Genomic DNA, 20388 nt, shown 5'->3' on the forward strand with positions numbered 1-20388 from the left:
AATAATTAGACTGAGAGCTACAGTCTGAAGAAACGGGCTTAAGGATAACAATTCAAAGTAGGGCCAACTGGCAAGGCACTGAACTCCAGAGCCATCTGTCACGACCATAGGACCTGGATGTCTCTGTAGCCCTCAGGAGCCCTGCTACCTGGAGTTGTATCTACTTTGACTGTCTCTGAGGGCCTGCTGAAATGTGCATTAGTGCAACACCTCTGATGACCTCCTGACTCATTTTGAAGTCTCTTAGCCATATAAACTCATTTGTCTTTACCATTTCCCCTTTTATTCAAGTTCTTTTTCTATGTGCATCACCAGCTGGTGCTTGATAGTAATCCCCTAATGCCAGGGAGGTTTGTCCCCAGAGTCATGTCCCAAGTCGGGGAAAGGTAATGCATTTACATGCTGAGTTTGGCTTAGAGAGTGGCCACATTTGAGCAATATGGAGGCTATCAGGAGGTAGCTCTTAGGCCCTCTGCAGCTCTGAACCTGGGTGTAATTTCAAGCACACATGTTTATAAGCATAGTCATCAGTATCAAGGACCCATCAATGGGCCTTCCTTCTTCACTGATCTTTGCCCTTATACCTGAGGGATTATTGCTGGTCCATTGGGGAGTGCAACAGAGTTTCCCAGAATGGGAACTCAGCACTCCCTCAGTTGTCATGTGAAATTCTAACCCCTGTGTCAAAACCCAATGAATATCTAAATAAATCTATATACCCTATATTCATGCCACGGACAACTCCCTCCTACCCATGCATTCCCCCATCAATGACACCCCATGTCAGTTCTCCTCCCCTGCTGTAATTGAAACCCTCCCTCTGTGATCCAAAACGTCTTCAAAAAATGAAGTATAATATATTGCCTAATTCAATTAATAGGAAAGTGAAATAGTAATGACAGGTTTAAAGATTAGAAATAGAATACATAATAATTTATAGAAAATAAAATAACTGAAAAATGAATTGGGGTATTAAAAATGAAGAAATCATAATTTTTAAAAAATATTTTGCCTTTGATCACTGTAATAGGTGTTGCCCTGTATGTACAGTGGCAAGGTTTTCTCTTCCATTTCTTCTTCAGTGTCTACATTCTTTTTTTTTTTTTATTGTGTCTTCAAAAAAGTTTTAGATCACAGTAAAGTCACATATAGAATATAAGGGACTCCATATACTCAACATCAAACCCTTTATCCCTTTCCCCAGCAATGGTCTTTTGACATGTGGGTGTTATATTTGCTGCAACTGATGTACAAATACTGAAACATAGCTACCAACCATGGTTCCATTATGAACTACATTTTAGGCTGTACACTTTTATAAATTTTTGGTTACATTATGGTTTACATTATGGTTTACATTTTAGACTATACACTTTTATAAATTTTTGGTAAAGTTTAACATGGCCTGTATCCATCATTGCAGGATCTTGTAGAAAACCTCCATTGCCCCCCAGTTACTCCCTTTGCCAACTATTCTATTCTTCTCATCCCCTCCTGTCAGTGCCCACAGTGACAACCATGCTTCACTGCTTGAAGGACAAGATTCCTATATGCTTACAACAATGCTGAGGGCTTAACACACTAGTCTGTCCTCTCCCATTGGGGGCCACCCATGTTCTCGAGAGACACCCTCTCCTCTGAGAACATCAGGCCTCCCCAGCATGGGGATATAATGTCTTCCCACTCATTGTTTGGGTCTCTATCCACTGATATAACATACTATGACATGATGAACACTCACACGCTCCCTAGAAGTCTGCCCCATGTGCACCCTGTGAGAGATGCCCCCTGTCAAACACCTTAAACCAGTCATCCTGCCTTGTTATATTTTCTAAAGCGTTTTCCCAACATTATAGTTTCAACCACAATCTCCTGTGTTCACCTGCTTCCCCCCAACCCTTCCTCCAATTCCTTGGACCATCTGAACCATCCTCCCAACCCTAGACTCCTCAAGCCTTCAAAGCTCAACCCAATAGTATCCCTATGCCCCCATCTTATCCCTTCACTACACAATACTTACCTCCACTTTATCATAGATTTCACCCATGTGGGTGTTGGCTCACATCTTTCCTCTCCCCCTCTATCTCCTGTAAGCCTATCTTCTAGTCTCTAGCTCTCTGAGACAGCTTGATTTACTTAATTCATATCAGAGAGGTCATGTAGTATTTGTCCTTCAATGTCTGGCTTGCTTCACTCAACATAAGGTCCTCAAGATTCGTCCATATTATCCCATGTGTTAGTACTGTATTCCTTCTTACAGCTGAGTAGCATTCCATTGTATATACATAGCATATTTTGTTTATCCACTCATCGGTTGAAGGGCATTTGGGTTGATTCCAAATTTTGGCAATAGTGAATAATGCCACTGTGAACACTGATGTGTAAATATCGGTTTGTGTCCTTGTTCTCAGATGTAACCTCTCTATGCTTGCTTCTTCTGTCACTTTTATTGAACCTGTGAATGGTGCTGGAGTTTGTGTATGCTCAGGAGGCTTGAATCTTTGCACTGTCTATGTGCCAGCTAGGCCCTGAGCCTCAGCAGAGTTGTAACACCTACTCTCTGGTTCTTTGGACTTACCCAGATCAGCTAACAGGGATGTGAGGATGGTCAACCACCACACCAGGGAACCAAGAGAGTCTACAGCCTTTAGTGAATAGAGACATTGCTATCCCAGGTCTTCAGGATGGAGGAATAGAGTATGGATTGGAGTGGAGTTACTGGCATTTTACCATAGAAATATTGTGACCCTAGCAATGGAAAAATCTATATCATTAATGTGGAGACACTGGCCACAGGAGTTGCTGAGGTCAGGGAGAGGGAAAAAGAGGTGTGCTATTGGGGCATTTTTGGGACTTGGGCTTGTCCTCAATGATATTGAAGGGACAGATGCAAGACACTATATATCCTGCCATAGCCCACTGAATGGACTGGGAGAGAGTGTAAACTACAACATAAACTATAATCCATGCTGTGTAGCAGTGCTCCAAAATGTACTCATCAACTGCAATGAATGTACCACAGTAATGAAAGAGGTTGTTGAAGAGGGAGGAGTAGTGGTTGTGGGGAGTGGTGTATATGGGAACCTCTTATATTTTTTAATGTATTATTTTGTGTGATCCATGTATCTTTAAAAAATAATAACAAAAAATAAATAAAATAAAATTCCCCCCCAAAATTAATGATTCACTCAGTCCTCATTCATTCAAGATGAGAGTGATGAAAAAAACATTTTCGAGAAAAGAAAAGAAATAGACTCTGAGAGATTACTATCAGAAGAACTTCCGGGAAGTGGACTTAGCCCAGTGGATAGGGCGTCCTTCTACTGTGATTCAAACCCTGGGCCTCCTTGACCCGTGTGGAGCTGGCCCATGCGCAGTGCTGATGCACACAAAGAGTGCCGCGCCACGCAGGGGTGTCCCCTGCATAGGGGAGCCCCACGTGCAAGGAATGTGCCCCGTAAGGAGAGCCACCCAGGCAAAAGAAATTTCAGCCTGCCCAAGAATGGTGCGGTACACACGGAGAGCTGACACAGCAAGATGATGTAACAAAAAGAAACAGATTCCCATGCCGCTGACAACAACAGAAGTGGACAAAGAACACGTAGACAACTGGGGGCAGGGGGTGGGAGGGAAGGGGAGAGAATTAAATAAAATAAAATAAGTCTTAAAAAAAAAGATTGCATATTAATATACTTATAAAAAAAGAAAGAACTTCTCAAAATTATGTTTAAGAAGATGGAAAACGATCTCCGAAAAAAGGTTGAGAGGCAATATCATATGGAATTGATTTAATTTGATACTCATGTACAGAGATCTAAACAAAATGACCAATAATAATATTAATAATGTCTAATATGGGTGCTAAAAAGAAAATATAATTAAAATATCTCTAGCATTAAGAGATGGATCAAGTTAGTTGAATTGAAAAATATTAATATTTCTTATTTTCTTTGTGAACAGATATTTAATAGTACCCATTTTGTATGCTTTAAAAAAATAAGTATAACCATAAAAAAGGCCGAGATTAAGTGTATCTTCAACACAGAGGAAGAAAAGGGAATATTAAGGCAGGATTAATTTTAAAAATGAGGGGAGCAGAAAACAAAAAACAAAGAAAAAGCAGGACAAATATAAAATGCAAAAGAAGTTGTTAGAAATAAATATAAAATGTCATTAATCAAAAACAATCTTGGTGAACAGATATGGTTCAAGCAGTTGTGTGCCTGCCTCCCACAGGGGAGGTACTGGGTTTGGTTCCTGGTGCCTTCTAAGGAAGACAGACAATGAGCAGACAATAAGCAGGCATTGAGCAAAAACAATGAGCAGACACTGAGCAAAAACAAGCAAGACAACGAACAAACAAGGAGCTGAAAAATAAATGCACAGGGTGCAGATATGACTCAAGCAGTTGAGTGCACTCTTCCCACATGGGAGGTCCCAGGCCCGGTTTCCGGTACCTCCTAAAGAAAGTACAAGGAGACAATGAGCAGACAATGAGCAAAAAAAACCAAACAAACAAACCCAACAACAACAAAAAACACCAATGAGCTGACAATGAGCAAAAACAATGAGCAGACAGACAAGAGAGCCATAGGGGTGGGGATAAGGGATCAATATCAATAGGCCTTGCCAATTAAAAGCTTGCCAGTTTGAAATTATGTGATTGAGTTAAAAGCATCAAGATATATATATTAGTAAGAGGAATACCTAAATTTTAAGGACACAGACTATTCCAAACAATCTAAGAAGAAGAAATCTTCCATAGGCATGTTAATATTAAGAAAGAACATTTAAGTGTGTGACACATACTGCTTCAGAGGAACATCCAAGAAGCTGTAGGCATGAGCCTTTGCCCAAACGCAGCCTATTTCAGTGTGCCCCACCTGCTTTGGAGGAAGTTGTACAGATATAAGAAAAGAACAGACTGCTAGTCTAGGCTTGCAGAGATTTCAGGACTGAAGGAGCTGGCAGGAACTCTCTCGTCCACTTCGCAGTTATCCAGGCTGCCCAGACTCAGCGTTGCTTGTCCTAGGACCAGGGCCCTGGGCAGGGACATGGGGATGTCCCAGGCCTGATCTGACCCTGTCGTAGGTTCCATATTTTTCTACTGAGTTGTCCTTTGAATCCCAAAAGCAGACTACTCTGGGAACACAGGAAAAGTTTTTGTGCCTAAATTGGCTTTGCTTAGATTCCAATCATTTCCTATGTAGACTCGTAGGAGTGTCCCCAGCTTCAGTCTTCCTCACCCATAGGCTCCTAGAATACTGAAGGCATCCAGTTTCCTTGTCACAGGAACAGAAGGAGGAGTAACACGTAGATGAGAATGGTGAAAACATGAAGCAGACATGTCTGACAACGTCCAAACAAGACAAGCATTGTATTCTGTGCAATCGAATGATCCTCCCCCTTACGGGGGTCTTGGCCATGTTTCTTAGGTTAACAGCAGAGCCACAGTGTGCCCTCCACTCTCTCCCCTATGCCTTTGCTCCCAAACAGTGTCTTCTCAAATCCTGCCCCCATTCTCCCCTTGGACAGAAAGGAGACTTTTTTAACTACACAGTTGACTAATTAATTCAAGTGGTCAGACAACTATAGAACAATTGAGCCTTCTGATAGCAGCTGAAGGGAGAATTGAATCACTTATACTTCTTAGATTTCCAGAAGACAGTGAAATTTACTATTGCATATTATAATCCAGTGGTTTTAAAGGACAAGGAAATTGAGGCTTTTTCCATAAATAAGACATAATAAACCTATTTTGCTATTGCATGGTGACTTAGAATGACAGGAGGCTTTACCGTGGGTGTGGGGACAATACCACAAGGAGATTGATGAACACAAAGAGAGCATTGGTTTTTGACCTGAAGAAGGAGTAGGAACTTCCAACCAGATATTTTCTCAGGGTATCATTCCAACTCTTGTATCTGTAAATGTTTCAATACATTCAGGGTATTTCTAGGGCAAGCCTGGTTCATCTCCCGATGCCCACCCTGGCCTATGAAATGGAAAATGTTGAGCAGGTTGGACTGGGAGAATGGAGGAGACAGTAACAGAAAAAGGAATGTTTATAGGAGATCCTAATTGGCAGTTAAGACGATGGGATCATACTTGCATTAAAGGCACTGTTGACAAGGCTTAATGAAGATGCCTGGCAGACAGAGGAGTGCTTGCACAATGTAAAGAAAAGCTTAGGGGTGCAATGTGAGACCTCTGGATCCAGACAGTACTGGAGGCATGAGTGATGACCAGTGAATTGATTTTTTTTGTTTTTAAAAGGAGGTTAAAAATATTTGTCAGTCATCTAAGAATGTTATCAATCATTGTTCCTGAGGCCATGGAAATTGATAGACAAAGTGATGTAACCGAGGTGTCTGCCTTTTGGGTCCAAGGGACTTCCCTCCTGCTCAGATCATACTCATAGGGACCCTGAGCCGGTAACTCCCAGTCCTGCTTCAACACTGCCATGGGCACGAGGCTCCTCTGCTGGGTGGCCCTCAGTCTCCTGGGGTCAGGTGAGTCCTCAGGAAACCAATCAATTTGGGTGTGCATGTGTATGTGATGTGTGTGGATGTGATGTGTTTGTATGTGATGTGTGTGTCTGTGTGGACATGCATGTCAACATTCTAATTGCTGCCCTCATTTGGTTCCCAAATCCTGTCTCGGCAGATCACACAGGTGCTGGAGTCTCCCAGTCCCCCAGGCATAGGATTGCAGGGAGTGGACAGCCTGTGGCTCTCAGGTGTGACCCAATTTCTGGTCACGCTGCCCTTACTTGGTACCAGCAGACCCTGGGGCAGGGCCTGGAGTTTTTGATTTACTTCCAAAACAAGGATGTAGCAGATGAATCAGGGATGCCTGAGGATCGATTCTCTGCTCAGAGGCCCAATGGCTCTTACTCCATTCTGAAGATCAATTCTGCAAAGCGCGGGGACTCAGTGGCGTATCTCTGTGCCAGCAGCTCAGTCACAGTGTGGGGTAGTCACTTCCTTCCTATTCACAAACCTCATACTTCTCTCTCCTTGCAGTTCCTAGAACTGAACAGAAACCTTTCTTTACTCTCCACTCCCCTGTGGGTAGAATTGACTCCTGAAATACCAAAGCTGTAAATGGTGGGTTGTTGGAAATAATTATGGCTCACTGGATTCCAAGGAGTCCTGAGAGGAGCTCAATGCTCCAAGGCAAGACTGAGTGTCCTGGACACCTCAGCACTCTTCTAGAGGAACACAAGGTTGCGGCCCACATACGCAAGCTTTGGATCTGTGTAGCGAATGTGCTTCCTTCCCTGCATTTGCTGGCAGCACCTGAAAAGCTTGGAGATACATCCTCTGGCACGTTCTGTCTTCTCAAGACAATTCCATGCCCATCACACTGAAAATTTTCTGCCACATAGTGTCAGGCCTGTCTTCCCATTTCAAGGGAAGGCCTTTATTACTTTAGTGGCAGTTAACTGATAAATGCAGTTGTATTAGTCAGCCAAAGAGGTGCTGATGCAAAATACCAGAAATTGCTTGGTTTTTATAAAAGATATTTATTTGGGGTAGGAGCTTACATATACCAGGCCATAAAGAGTAAGTTACTTCCCTCACCAAAGTCTATTTTTACCTGTTGGAGCAAGATGGCTGCCAACATCTGCCAGGGTTCAGGTGTCCTGGGATCCTCCCTTCCAGGGTCTTGCTTCTCTCTGGGTTCAGGGTTCCTCACTTCCCAGGGCTCCAGCTTCAGCACAAAACTTCAACATCAAAACTCCAACCTTAAGAACTCTCAACTCTGTCCTTTGCCATGCCTTTTATCTGTGAGTTCCCACCCACCGAAGAGTGGGGACTCAACTCCCTACTGGCACAAGAAGTTTACATAATTACTTAATCAAGTAAACCTATGAATCCAATATAATCTAATATACCCAGAGGAGAAAATCAGTTTACAAACATAATCTAATATTTCTTTTTGGAATTCATCAATAAAATCAAACTGCTATATCAGTAAAGAGAACAATACGATTTTATTTCCTCTACTTAGTTTAAACATGCCCTTCTCATTATGTTTTCATTCTTCCACTGCTCCTGTCCTGGTTGTTAGACTAAAGCATACTTTTACAACTACTCAAATCTCTTCTTGGTTCCCTGAGTAAATCTGATTTCCAGGGACTGAGTGTTTTAACTTCTCTCCTAGCCTTTTGATTCAAGACAATAGCACTTAGGTCTTTAACTTAAGAAGATGAGGCATTTTCTTTATAATCATGCCCCTGTTTCTTTTTATTTGTTCATTAATAAAATCTTTCACTGACTGTGAATGAAGCTGCCATTTGTTTCTATGAAATCTAAAGTCATGGCCTGAGCTAACAGAATTATGGATCATGGGTCCCTCTGGGATTCCTCAGGCACAGCGCCATGCTCAAAGCCTGGGTCTGAATATCCAGGCTTAGCCATGAGGGATGGGCCCCTCACTTTTTATGACTTCTCAGGGCATGGGAGCCCAATGATTGGCTTATCAGAAACTGTGGTACCCCAGAACATCAAATTTCTTCCCCACAGAATGAATGTCTTTGGCTGGGAATTGCTCCAGTTCCAGTTTAACTTGGCTTCCTGGAGGGACTCTGTGTCCCTTGCTCCAGGAGTGAGAAAGGCCTGGGCACAGATGGGAGTTCCTTGTCCTTGGATTGCCATTCCAGGGACTTCCTTCCTGACCTTGCCTTTGACGTTGCCACCTTCGTGCACATAACCTCAGAGACCCCTGCTCAATGAGACAAGCCATGACACTTAGATCTGAATAGAATGCAGGCCACAGTTTTAAATACTGGGGCTGCAAGAGGATGTAACAAAGGCCAGTGATGCTTCTTCTCTATGCCATTTGTGAACTTACAAGGGAAATAAGAGAAGATTTTTATTAATGAACGAATAACACAAGGAATATAGGAGCTCACTTATAAATAAAATATACCATCTTCTTGGGTTAAAGAAGAAAACCAAGCACCTCAGTGAAATTATTTCTAATCCAAAGACCAGGGAGTTTCAAACCAGCCAGCCTAACCCTTTGCTCTGTAATCTTGACAGGCCCTCTATCAGTTTCAGAGGACTCAGCAATTCTTTCTCTTCACAATGTCCTTTTTTCCCACTCCAATACCAGGGGTCATATTCTTTGGCATTACCTTGAAGAGAAGTGGGCTGTAGCTATAGTTGCTGGTGACCATTTTTATGGGAACTAGGTATTAAACATTGAAGAACATTGGAAAGCTTTGCTTCTGAGGCTGGGGATGGTGCAATGGTGTACTGAAGCCAGGTTGGACGGACTCAGAAGAGCCAAATATGCTCATCTCTTCCCAACGTCTTGTTCTGTGGAGTCATGTTTGTAGCTTGAAGTCAGCCATCTTGGGAATATTTATACCACAAAATTGCTAAATATACCCAAGCAGGGCTTCCCCAACTCCAAGAGAGAGGTTTAGCAGCACACCATTGGAGTGTTGTCAAGACAATTATGTCATTGTCAGGCCATGCCTTGTGGGGCTAAGAGGGCTTAGAATATCCCTTTCTCTGCTCTTGCTCATGGAAGCCAAGGTTTGAAAGTGGCCCCATCCAGTCCTTTTCCTATCTGGCCCCCGGGCACCCTTGTGTGTGACTCTGTCTCTAATGGGCATACCTGTCCTGAAATGTGACAATTATTTTGACTTTGGTAGTGACACCAAACCATTCCTTTATATTGTTTATAAATTATCTTTCTTTTGACAAAATATACAGATGCTGGAATCACTGATACCTGATATGGGGTAAACAGTAGCTCTGGGTTGTGAGTCACTTTATGGCCACACTATCCTTTTTGTGATACTGACAGGCTCTGGGGAAAGGACTAATTTACTTTGGAAACAAGGCAGACCCAGACTCATCAGGAATGCTCCAGGATCTATTCTCAACTGAGGTGGCAGAAGGAGCATGATCACCTTAAATATGCCTCCAGCTTTACAAACTGGAATACGAACCCTTGCTTCACAGTTGCAGGAACTTGTCCAAGCACAAGGAGAACGGTCTGCTCTGGGGCAAAAACAGCAGGATTCTTTCCCCCTTACTTTCTACTGCCTTCAGGCGTAGGCCATGCGTTTGGGACGCTGTCTGTCCAAAGAGAGAGGGAGGCCATACAATTATGTTTGCGTCGGAATGATAGCGGGATCTGGGTTACTGGGATTCCTCTCAAATATTTCACAGAAAGTTCTTTGGTTTCTGCTTCATTCTCCAATCTCACCAATTAGGAGAGCAATTCCTTAGTAGTTGTGTTGTTTATGGCATGTGGGAAGGCTGCTATGTTTAAATTATATCCAAAAATCATTTCATTTCAGCAACTCTTCTGTTCAGATATAATCTTCTACAACAAAAGAAACAGCAATGATTATGGAGTTTTTAAAACACTCACTGCACATATCCTACGTCAGGACACTGCTTAAGGTGGTGTGAAGAATTATTTCAAAGGAATAAGGTTTGTCTTTGCCCTCACCTAACTTTCAGTCTAGTTGGACTGGAAAGGCACAAGCTTAGAGGGCATGCGATCCACTAGAAAGCACTGTGCCAATTTTTGTGGAATTCCAAGATGGAGAGATCACTTGGGCTTCAAAGAGTGCTGAACAGGAAGGAGCAGGATATCTGTGAGAAACCACAGTGAAAAGCAGATTCTTCAAGAAAGACTAACTAGCTTGGAGAGAGGATTATAGGAGAAAATCTTTGGAAATGAAAATCATTCCTTTGGGCTGACACATGAGACTGTAAAAGAGGAATTAGGTCATTCAGCTCACAGTTCCCTGGCAGATTCAGCTTCCTAATAATGCTATTTTTCATCAATGTTTCCTAGTATCCCACAACCCTTCTGTTTTTTCAGAATCATCTCTTCCCTCCTTGCTGCTCAAATGAGCAGATGTGCATTGCACAAATTATTCATTTCATGCAGCATACCCTTTGCTGTTCTTAATTTCACCCATCTTTTCTCTCCATTAGGTATTTCCTCCTTGATTGTTTACTGCTTTATAACATTGCCTATATTTTTCTTATATATCAGTTTTACTTTTTATTCATGCACATTTAACCCCATCTTGAAGGTAATTAATTATCTTCCCAGTCCTTTGCTAATCTATATTTATTGGGATTTCATTGTTTTTTTTTGGGGGGGTGGGGGAAGGGGATTAGAGGTGAGGAATTTTTTTAATATATTCAGTAAGGGAGATAAAAGAACCTCCTTACACTTCAGGTTCTTTGTTTTCTTCCTATTTCAGACTAGATATTATTTCCTTTCTTCCCTCTTATTTCTCTCCCCTTCAGAGAATAGTTTTAAGGGAGGAAAATCCCAGTTACAGTATAATTGCCAGGTACACAGTAGCACTAAATAGAATGAGGGTGGAGTAGTAAGCATAGTATCATAAGGGAATAATTTAGCGTTAGGATTGGTGTGGGATTGGGATTTAAAGAAGTTGATCATAAAATTTTCAGAGTATTATTTCTATAATAGCTCCCTGCCGACTATGCATGTTTTCCGGCACCCCTCCCACTATTGCAGAAGGGATAAACAATGATGAAACTTCACGTATTGGCCACAAGATGGCACTGTGGTGCCACTGACATCTAAGGGGTTGGGGCAGTCTGGGTTTGCAGCCTAGGAGGTGAAGGGTTAAGAAAAATTTAGGCTTGGGTCCAATATTAGGCTGAGGTTTGAAGATGTTTTCAGTCACTGCCAGGCTGCCTACAGCAATGCAAGAGATGGGAGGTGAGAGCCACAGTCAAAGAATTTTGGCAAGGCTGCCTTGATGCCTGAGGCAGGTGCAGATAGAGGAGCAACTAACTGCCTTAGAGGATGATGGGAAACCATGGGGCGTGTCTACCCCACAGCCAGTGCATTGCAGTCACAGGCCATTCTCTCTGCAGCCTTGCTGTGCAACCAGTGAGTGGAGAGGCAGATCCTGCCTCAGGCAATGGGCCAGGGTGAAAGCATGGAGGAATTGACATCACAGGCCCATTAAAGAAGAGGCTGAGAGCAAAACTCTCAGTCCTGAGGACCAGAGTTTTAGCTGGGATAACTCTCTTCCGTCCTAACCCTGACATGGGCCCCGAGCTCTTATGTGTCACCCTTTGTCTCCTGGGAACAGGTGAGTTCTGGCTTAGCCGGAAAACCCCAGTCATGGGTTTGCAAAGCCTTGGCTCCAAGCCTTTCCCTTTCATCTGCAGATTCAGGTCTTGTCTTTACTTTCTGTCTACTTCTCCAACAGGACCCGTGGATGCTGGAATCATTCAGATTCCAAGATATCATATTACACAAACAGGAAAAAAGACGATTCTGCAATGCTCTCAAGATATGGACCATTTTGTCATGTTCTGGTATCTGCAAGACCCAGGACAGGGGCTGAGACTGATCCATTACTCAGATGGTATCAGCAGCCTCGAGAAAGGAGATGCCTGGGAAGGATACAGTGTCTCCCAAAATGAAAAGGAGCATTTTCCCTTGACCGTGGAGTCGGCCAGCACCAACCAAACCTTTTTGTATTTCTGTGCCAGCAGTAACTCCACAGCAATGCAGAGTCAGCTGTTCTTTGTGCAAAAAGGATGATCCCATGTTTGAGGTGGACACTCCTTCCTGAGGCTCCTCCTGAACCAGAAGAAACAACTGCCCTTAAGGAAGGCACCAGAGCTCTTTCCAGACTTCCCAGCAATGGGATCTCAGTCTGAGGGGCCTGTAGCATGAAGCTTATTGTGCGCGGAGATCTGTCACCATGGGGTGTGTGTGTATGTGCATGTGTGAAAATGCAAATAGCATCGATTGCTGTTTTAGTCAACTGAGTACAGCAGAGGTACAGTGGGTCCCAAACCTGAAATTTATAATTTGTTTTCTTTTCTAGGAAGAAGAACAAAGCAAGTGGTAATAGAGCAGCTTTAAACTCCCCAGTGACACTGGATTCTCCATGTCTAAAACTATTCCATAAAGTCACCTTGGGCCTTAGTACCAATGGGTGTCCAACAAAAGTTCTCTGGAGGGAAAAAAATCTCAATCACAAGAAATAGAGACACAAGGAAACAGTTAATACAGGCATCAAGCAGCAGCTTTAGATCTGCAGATATCAGTTAGAATTATCACACAGAGTCTGGAAACCAACTCTATTTTCTCCCAGTCTATCTCATCCTAAGACATTTTTGTCTACTGCAAAAATATGAGTCCTTCCTTTCTGTGTTCTGTCTGTCCATTTTATTAGCCGTATTCCTTGTTCTTGGTCATCAGCTGAAAATGTTCTACCTCTAAAATCATCCCAAGTAGACATCCCACTATCTGCATACAGCTTCCAGTTCTACCACATCTGTTTTTTTTTTCTTTTAACATTATTGAGATCTATCCATAATAACTATTCTTTCTTATATTCTTCAGGATCCCTCCATATATTCATTACTTTCCTATCTAGAGTAGATTTGATGATGTTATATTCTTTTAATTCTACTTGCAAATAGTTTGCACTCTTTTATTCCCACCTTCTTAGGTTGCTTTTACATTACAGAAACCCAAACCAGTGTGATACATAGGTCTCCCTTTTTCACGGCAAAAGTTGAGTGCCTTTGGAATGTCACACACCTGCACAAACTGGCACTGGGATGAATCAACTGTCACTAATCTCCCCTGCCTTCGCATCCCTGCTTTGAGAATCTAGTATGCATCTTGCCTTAGCCTTAGTGTCTCACTTTCTCACTCTCCACAAATAGTATTTTGAATATTTAAAACTGTTTCCATTCTCCTTAAACTTTGCTTCTTTCTTCCCTTCTGGCCTTTAAAATCAAATGTGCATCTGGCTACAATTGCCCTTCAGTACACTATCATGTTGATCTGAACTGGAGCTCAGCCTCTTCTCTCTTCTCTTTCTCCTCTGCCTGGAATCCCTTTCCTCTGCCACCCCCTTTATCCAGCTCACTCCTGTACATCATTCAGGTGTCCATGTAAAGGTCACTTTCTCACAGAAGCCTTCCTAATCTCCCTAAATAGGCCACACCTCCCAGTAATATATTCTAAAAGCAACCTGCACATCCCTTTATTGCAATGGTTACAATTCTAATTGAATGTATAACTTTGATAATCTGTCTCTCTCACTGGAGGGAAATAAGCCCTCTTAGAGAAGGCATCACCACAATCTTGTTTACTAGATTACAGTTTAAACTCTGGAGTTTGATTCTCTAGGTTCAAATCTCAATGTAACTACTTACTAGCTATGTGGATTTGGGCAAGTTAATTAACCTCTATGCCTCCATTCATCATCTGTAAAATAAGGCTGACATGTGCACCTATCTCATAAGGTTGTTATGAGGATAAGAAGTGTATATGGGGGAAGAGGATTTGACTCAACAGATAGAGCATGTGCCTACCACATGGGAAGTCCAGGGTTCAAACCCAGGGCCTCCTGACCTGTGTGATGAACTGGCCCATGCACAGTACTGATCTGCTCAAGGAGTGTCGTGCCATGCAGGGGTGTCCCCTGCGTAGGGGAGCCCCGCGTGCAAGGAGTGCATCCCGTAAGGAGAGTCGCCTAGTGCAATAAAAAAGTGTAGCCTGTCCAGGAGTGGTGCCACAAACATGGAAGGCTGACACGGCAAGATGATGCAACAAAAAGACACAGATTCCCAGTGCTACTGACAAGCATATAAGTGGACACAGAAGAACACACAGTGAATGGACACAGAGAGGAGACAACTGGGGGTGGGGTGAGGGGGCAGAGAAGGGGAGAGAAATAAATTTTTTTAAAAAATCTTAAAAAAAATAAAAAAAGATGTGTATATGAAATATACCAGTGTCTGGCATATAATATCCTTTGCATTTATCCAGCAACCAACACTGAACCTGTCACGTAAGAGATGCTCAGTCAATATGTGTTGAGGGAAGCAGACTTGGGCCAATGGATAGGGTGTCCACCTACCACATACGAGGCCCACGGTTCAAACCCCGGACCTCCTTGACCCATGTGGAGCTGGCCCATGCACAGTGCTGATGCATGCAAGGAGTGTCATGCCACGTAGGGGTGTCCCCGCGTAGGGGAGTCCCACGCACAAGGAGTGTGCCCTGTAAGGAGAGCCGCCCAGCGCAAAAGAAAGTGCAGCCTGCCCAAGAATGGAGCTGCACACACAGAGAGCTGACACAGCAAGATGACGCAACAAAAAGAAACACAGATTCCCGGTGCCGCTGATAAGGATAGAAGTGGTCACAGAAGAACACACAGAAAATGGACACAGAGAGAAGACAATGGCGGGGTGGGGGGGTGGGGGGAGAAATTTAAAAAAAAATCTTAAAAAAAAAGAATAACTGTATTTAACAGCCAAGTTTATAAAAACAAACAAACAAAATATGTGTTGAATGAATGAATGAATTTCTAAAGGCGATTGATTTTGGTATAGACAATTAAGAATCAGGGTCTTATTCTCAAGAGACATTATCAGCTGACCAATAGTAAGTTCAAGACCATAAAAACAATCTTCCAGTTTAATAAACTTGGAGATAATTCTTACTTTTTCTACTCCTTCATCTTCTTGCCTCCAATCTTTCTCCTCAGTATAAGAAGGTGTTTGTCTTTTCCTAGCATGCAGATAAAATCATGTCAACTTGCTAATAAAACAATGGTTCTCAATTTTTTTCCCCAAAATAAAGGTATGAACCCCTGAAAATGGCATTCTTACACTTTGCAGTGTAAAACAAATTTATCTTTCCAGACTGTTTTTGTTGGTCACAACACAGCTTACTTTCTGTCCAAACAGCTCTATACCCTATTTGCTGAAAATTGATCTCTTTCTTTACTTTTTGCAGTATATTGATCTCTTTCTTTACTTTCATAGAAAAATATCTATTACATAATTGTAGTCAATGTTGGAAGAATGAAAGTTCAAAAACAACATCAAAAGTCTACTTAAATTCATTTAACTCACACTATTTACTCTTTAAATGTAGACCTCCTCTAATCAGAAATATAAATGTTATGGAATCCTTGGTTTTCCATAGGAAACAGTCAGAGTGACTAAACATTTGCAGTGAGGGATTGCTGATGATCAGTCCATTAACATGCTCCTTACTACTGCCAAAACTAAGTCTCCAGATGTTTCTTGTAAATGGGAGAAAAACATTGTCTTCCTCTGCAATGCTCTTATGCTGGTATATTTTATTCTGATAGTCTCCGAGTAAAAGCTCCTCTCTTCGGTCATTACACTCACCATTACGCTCATCTTCAGACAAATCAGTTGATATGCTGTTGAGCCACGCACCATCACGGCTAGTGAGGAAATTTTAACTTTCTGCTCTTAGAAAAAAAGCCTGTTTTTCTGGGCTCGAGATTGTTATTCTACTTCATTTTTATGAGGAAATGCTCCTAAATGGGAAATTACACCTAATGTGGCATTTTGTAAAAGGTGTTGATTTCTAAGTATAACTTCTTGGTATATAAGGGAAATGATAGTTCACAGTAGCTCAGGGACCTTACCTTATGAAATCCAACAGGGCTGTTTAATCTTGAGGTTTCTCAAAAGCTGTAACAAGCATTGTCCAGGATTTATACAAATTTAAGTTAAAGGTAAACAGTTAGTCTTATTGGGTTCTTTGGAAAGGGACTCTGAGATGGAGAGCTGCTTGCAGGAGGCTTAGTGCATGTAAAAGGCTTCGGTAGGGAGGGGGGAAGGAGGCAGGACTGGGCAGAGGGAAGTTGGCCTGCAAGGAGTACCCAGCCAAGGCTTCTGCCCATGATTCCAGGAGCTCTCTACCTGGATGGCCCTTCAGCATTGCTGGGAATTAAGGCTGCCCCCTAAGAGAGGATGTCACCTTGGGTGAGGCAGGGCCCTGCAGCTGGGGTAATGCCTGGTGAGGGAAGCTGAACTGAGCGCCAGTGTCCACTGTCTGTGAGGCAAATATACCTGCTCTGGACTTTGTGAGCAGTGAGGAGGTGGGGACAGAAGTGAGTCTACTGGATCCTCGGCAGAGTCTACGTCCCCAAGTCTCACAGTTTATTTTCACATCACATTTTTCTCCAGGCTTCTGCTGACTCTCTTAGCAATGCTAATTGTAGAATGTTAGAACTGTTGTTACCGCTAATTGCAGAATGTTAGAACTGATATTACTGCTAATTTCAGAATGTTAGAACTGTTGCTACTACTAATTGTGGAGTGTTGGAACTTTTGTTACTTTTAAAAGGCAGAATGCTTTCTGCCAACCTCATTTCCCCCTGCTCTTCATCAGTCAGCTCCTGGCAGGATTGACAATGAAGGGACTGTTGACAGAGGTGGGGCAAGGTTAAAAGAACCGGTTAGGTTAGAAGTGCACTCGCCCTAGGGCTAACAGGAGAGGGGGGCTCTTACTTGTGTTGGCCTAAACCAAGGAGGACAGGGAGTCTCTGGACAGTGGAGCACTAGCTGTAGCCTTTGGTAGAGAAAAGTGACCATTTGTGAAATGCAGTCCAGCAAGAAGGAAGCCGGGGAATAGGTATCACCACCATGCCCTCTTTGTACTAGGATGATCAAATGCCCTGGTTTGCCTAAACTGTCTTGGTTTTAGCACTGAAAGGCCTGCATGCCAGGAAACCCCTCAGACCCAAGTAAACCAGATGTCCTATCATTGACTTCCATAATCAAACTCAGTAGGGAGGGAGAGGAAAAAGGAGCTCAGTTAATATAACTTACAGCCTATCCTATCCTATCCTATCCTATCCTATCCTATCCTATCCTATCCTATCCTATCCTATCCTATCCTATCCTATCCTATCCTATCCTATCCTAGCCAGTTAGTAAGATAGGGAATCAATGGATGGATTGAATCTAGCAAGAAGTCCACGTGGACATAAATAACCCCAAGATGCCTGCTGGAAGACTCCCCCACAAGATTCTGCCATTCAGAACAAGATTTCCTCTGGAAGCCAGGAGAAGCCCCAGATATTCCCCAAGGACTTTATTATAGGGCCCTCCTAGTGGATTGATGGATGGGGCAATCAATCAAAACAGCAAACAGCTGGAACTCCTCCCCAGCCATTAGTGAAGGGGCAGAATAATTAACACTTCAAAAAGCAGGCACAAAGCCTAAGGGCTCACTCTCTCCCTTTGAAACCTGATTTTGGTCACCTTCTCCCCCTGCATGGACCACCATGCAAGTAAAACCCCGGGATTTATAATCTATAATGGGGAATTATAGTCAGTAAATTAGCTCTCTTTATCACTTTTCAGCCCCTCCCTCTCTATCTTTGACCCATGATCTATTATTTTTTCCCATTTCTCATCCCTCCCTACCTTAATTTACTGGCCTAACTCACGCACTGTGTTCATGAAATTCATTTCTGCCACATAGTCAAGAACCTAGACAAAATCTGGTAACAATATCATACCATATATCATATCATCATATCATATCATCATATATCATATCATATCATACCATATTTGATCAACTCTCAAGGCTAGAGCAAGTGGGTCAGGAAGGGTAAACATAAACCATCCAGAACACGGTACCTAGGAAGGGCTTGAGGGTCATAAACTCCAAATTAGCTAGGCCTATGCTATAAGCTGATACAGTTATACAACCATTTCTGAAGACTCGTCACTCCTAGTAATTTAGAGAAAACTGGGATTCCCTTTGGACCTGATGAGATGCACTAATTCTTGGTGAACTTGCATCATTGGCCACATAGAATGCTGCTTGGGAAAGAGAAATAGAAAGAAAAACCTTGGTTTGAACCAGCATCAGAGAGATACTTGGAGGACACGTAGGCAGAGCTGTACCAGAGTGCTCTCGCTCGGCTGATGTGCAGGCATGTGGATTCCAGAATGGAGCACTGCAAAGATCCAGTGCCTCATTCTACACCTTCCTGGTGTGAGGAGGGTAAGAAGAAAATTGGGGTATCCTGGTTGCCCAGGGTCAGGTGCAGGCAGAGGAGCAACGGCCGCAGAGTACATCAGAGTCTGTGTGGAGATGGACTTCTGTCCTAACCTAGTCCTCCTGCTCTGAAAATGATCTTGCAGAACAAGGGAGGGAGCCTGTGATACATGTGGGGGGTGGGGACACAGGACCTTAGGGAGCCTGCAGGAGCGACATCAAGGTTAATCCAACAAAAACGAACAGTGAGGCCAAGAACTCTAGCTGTCTTACCCAAGTGCAAGAGGCATGGTGCTGCCTTGCTCCAGCCCTGCTGTGGTCTCCAGGCTCCTCTGCTGGGTGATGCTTTGCCTCCTGGGAGCAGGTGAGTGCTGGGACAACCACAGCATACCATTCTGAGTTTGGTGGCTCCTGATTTACCTTGAGGATGCCCTCTCAAGGCTCCCTCCTGTGCTCATTCTTCGTCTGCTTTTCCCACAGACTCAGTAGATTCTGGAGTCACCCAAACTCCAAGATACCTGATCAAAACAAGAGGACAGGATGTGACCCTGAAATGTTCTCCTATCTCTGGCCATGCCAGTGTGTCCTGGTACCAGCAGACCCTAGGCAAGGCCCTCCAGTTCCTCTTTGAGTTTTATGAACATTTTCAGAGAGCAAAAGGAGATTTTCCTGATCGATTCTCAGCTCAACATTTCCGTGAGTATCATGCTGAGCTCAATGTGAGCTCCTTGGAGCTGGGTGACTCAGCGCTGTACCTGTGTGCCAGCAGTCGGGGCACAGCTGTGCAGAGTCACAACCATTCTGTGCATAAACCTTCCCTGGCTCAGAAGTAACAGCGAGAGGGCATGTAGTTTTCCTCTACCAAGATTCAGTTCACTGGGGGATGCTTTAATGTTAACAGACCTTTCCTATGTCCTGCCAAGCTGGAGCACTCCCAACCCCCTGAGCCCTGGTGCCCTTGTTCACTGAACATTTTCACTTCTCTACCAGCTTCTTCTAGCAGCTGTCAGGTCCTGGGTAGTTTTAGTAGAAGAATGATAACTGTACCCCTGATGCGCACTGGACTTTGGTAAACCTTATATGTTTTAAAGCTTCACAACAAACATGCAAATCAAATATTCTTAAATCCAGTTTAGAGTGAAAAAATTCTAGGATGTTAAGTCATTTCCCCAAAGTCTCATGGTTTATAAGAAGCAAAGCTTGGGGACAAACTTAAGTCTGTGTGTATTAGTTTCCTGTGACTGCCATAACAAATTATCATGAACATAATGCCTTAAAACTACAGAAATTTATTCTCACCCAGTTCTGGAGGCAAAAAGTTCAAAATCAGAGTCTCAGCAGGTTGGATTCCTTCTGGAGGATGTGAGGCAGCAATCATCCCATCTCCCTCTCCTAGCTTCTGGTGGCTGCTGGCAATCTTTGGTCTCCTAGGCCTGTAGATGCATGGCTACAATCTCTGCCTTCATTTTCACCTCACCTTCTCCCTTTGAGTGTTTATGTCTTCTGTCTCTTATAAGGACACGTGTCATTGGACTTAAGGTTCACATGGTTGAT

General features: G+C 43.1%; 1 gene segment (V, D, J or C); it reads left to right on the forward strand.

Annotated features, from left to right (window-relative positions):
- Positions 1 to 19122: 19122 nt before the first annotated feature.
- Positions 19123 to 19667, forward strand: LOC101422160 (T cell receptor beta variable 5-1-like). The segment is given in 2 exon segments: positions 19123 to 19198; positions 19315 to 19667. Coding segments are annotated over 2 exon segments (429 nt in total).
- Positions 19668 to 20388: the final 721 nt, after the last annotated feature.

The sequence above is a fragment of the Dasypus novemcinctus genome, chromosome 5 (genome assembly GCF_030445035.2).
Source record: "Dasypus novemcinctus isolate mDasNov1 chromosome 5, mDasNov1.1.hap2, whole genome shotgun sequence".
NCBI classification, from domain to species: domain Eukaryota; kingdom Metazoa; phylum Chordata; class Mammalia; order Cingulata; family Dasypodidae; genus Dasypus; species Dasypus novemcinctus.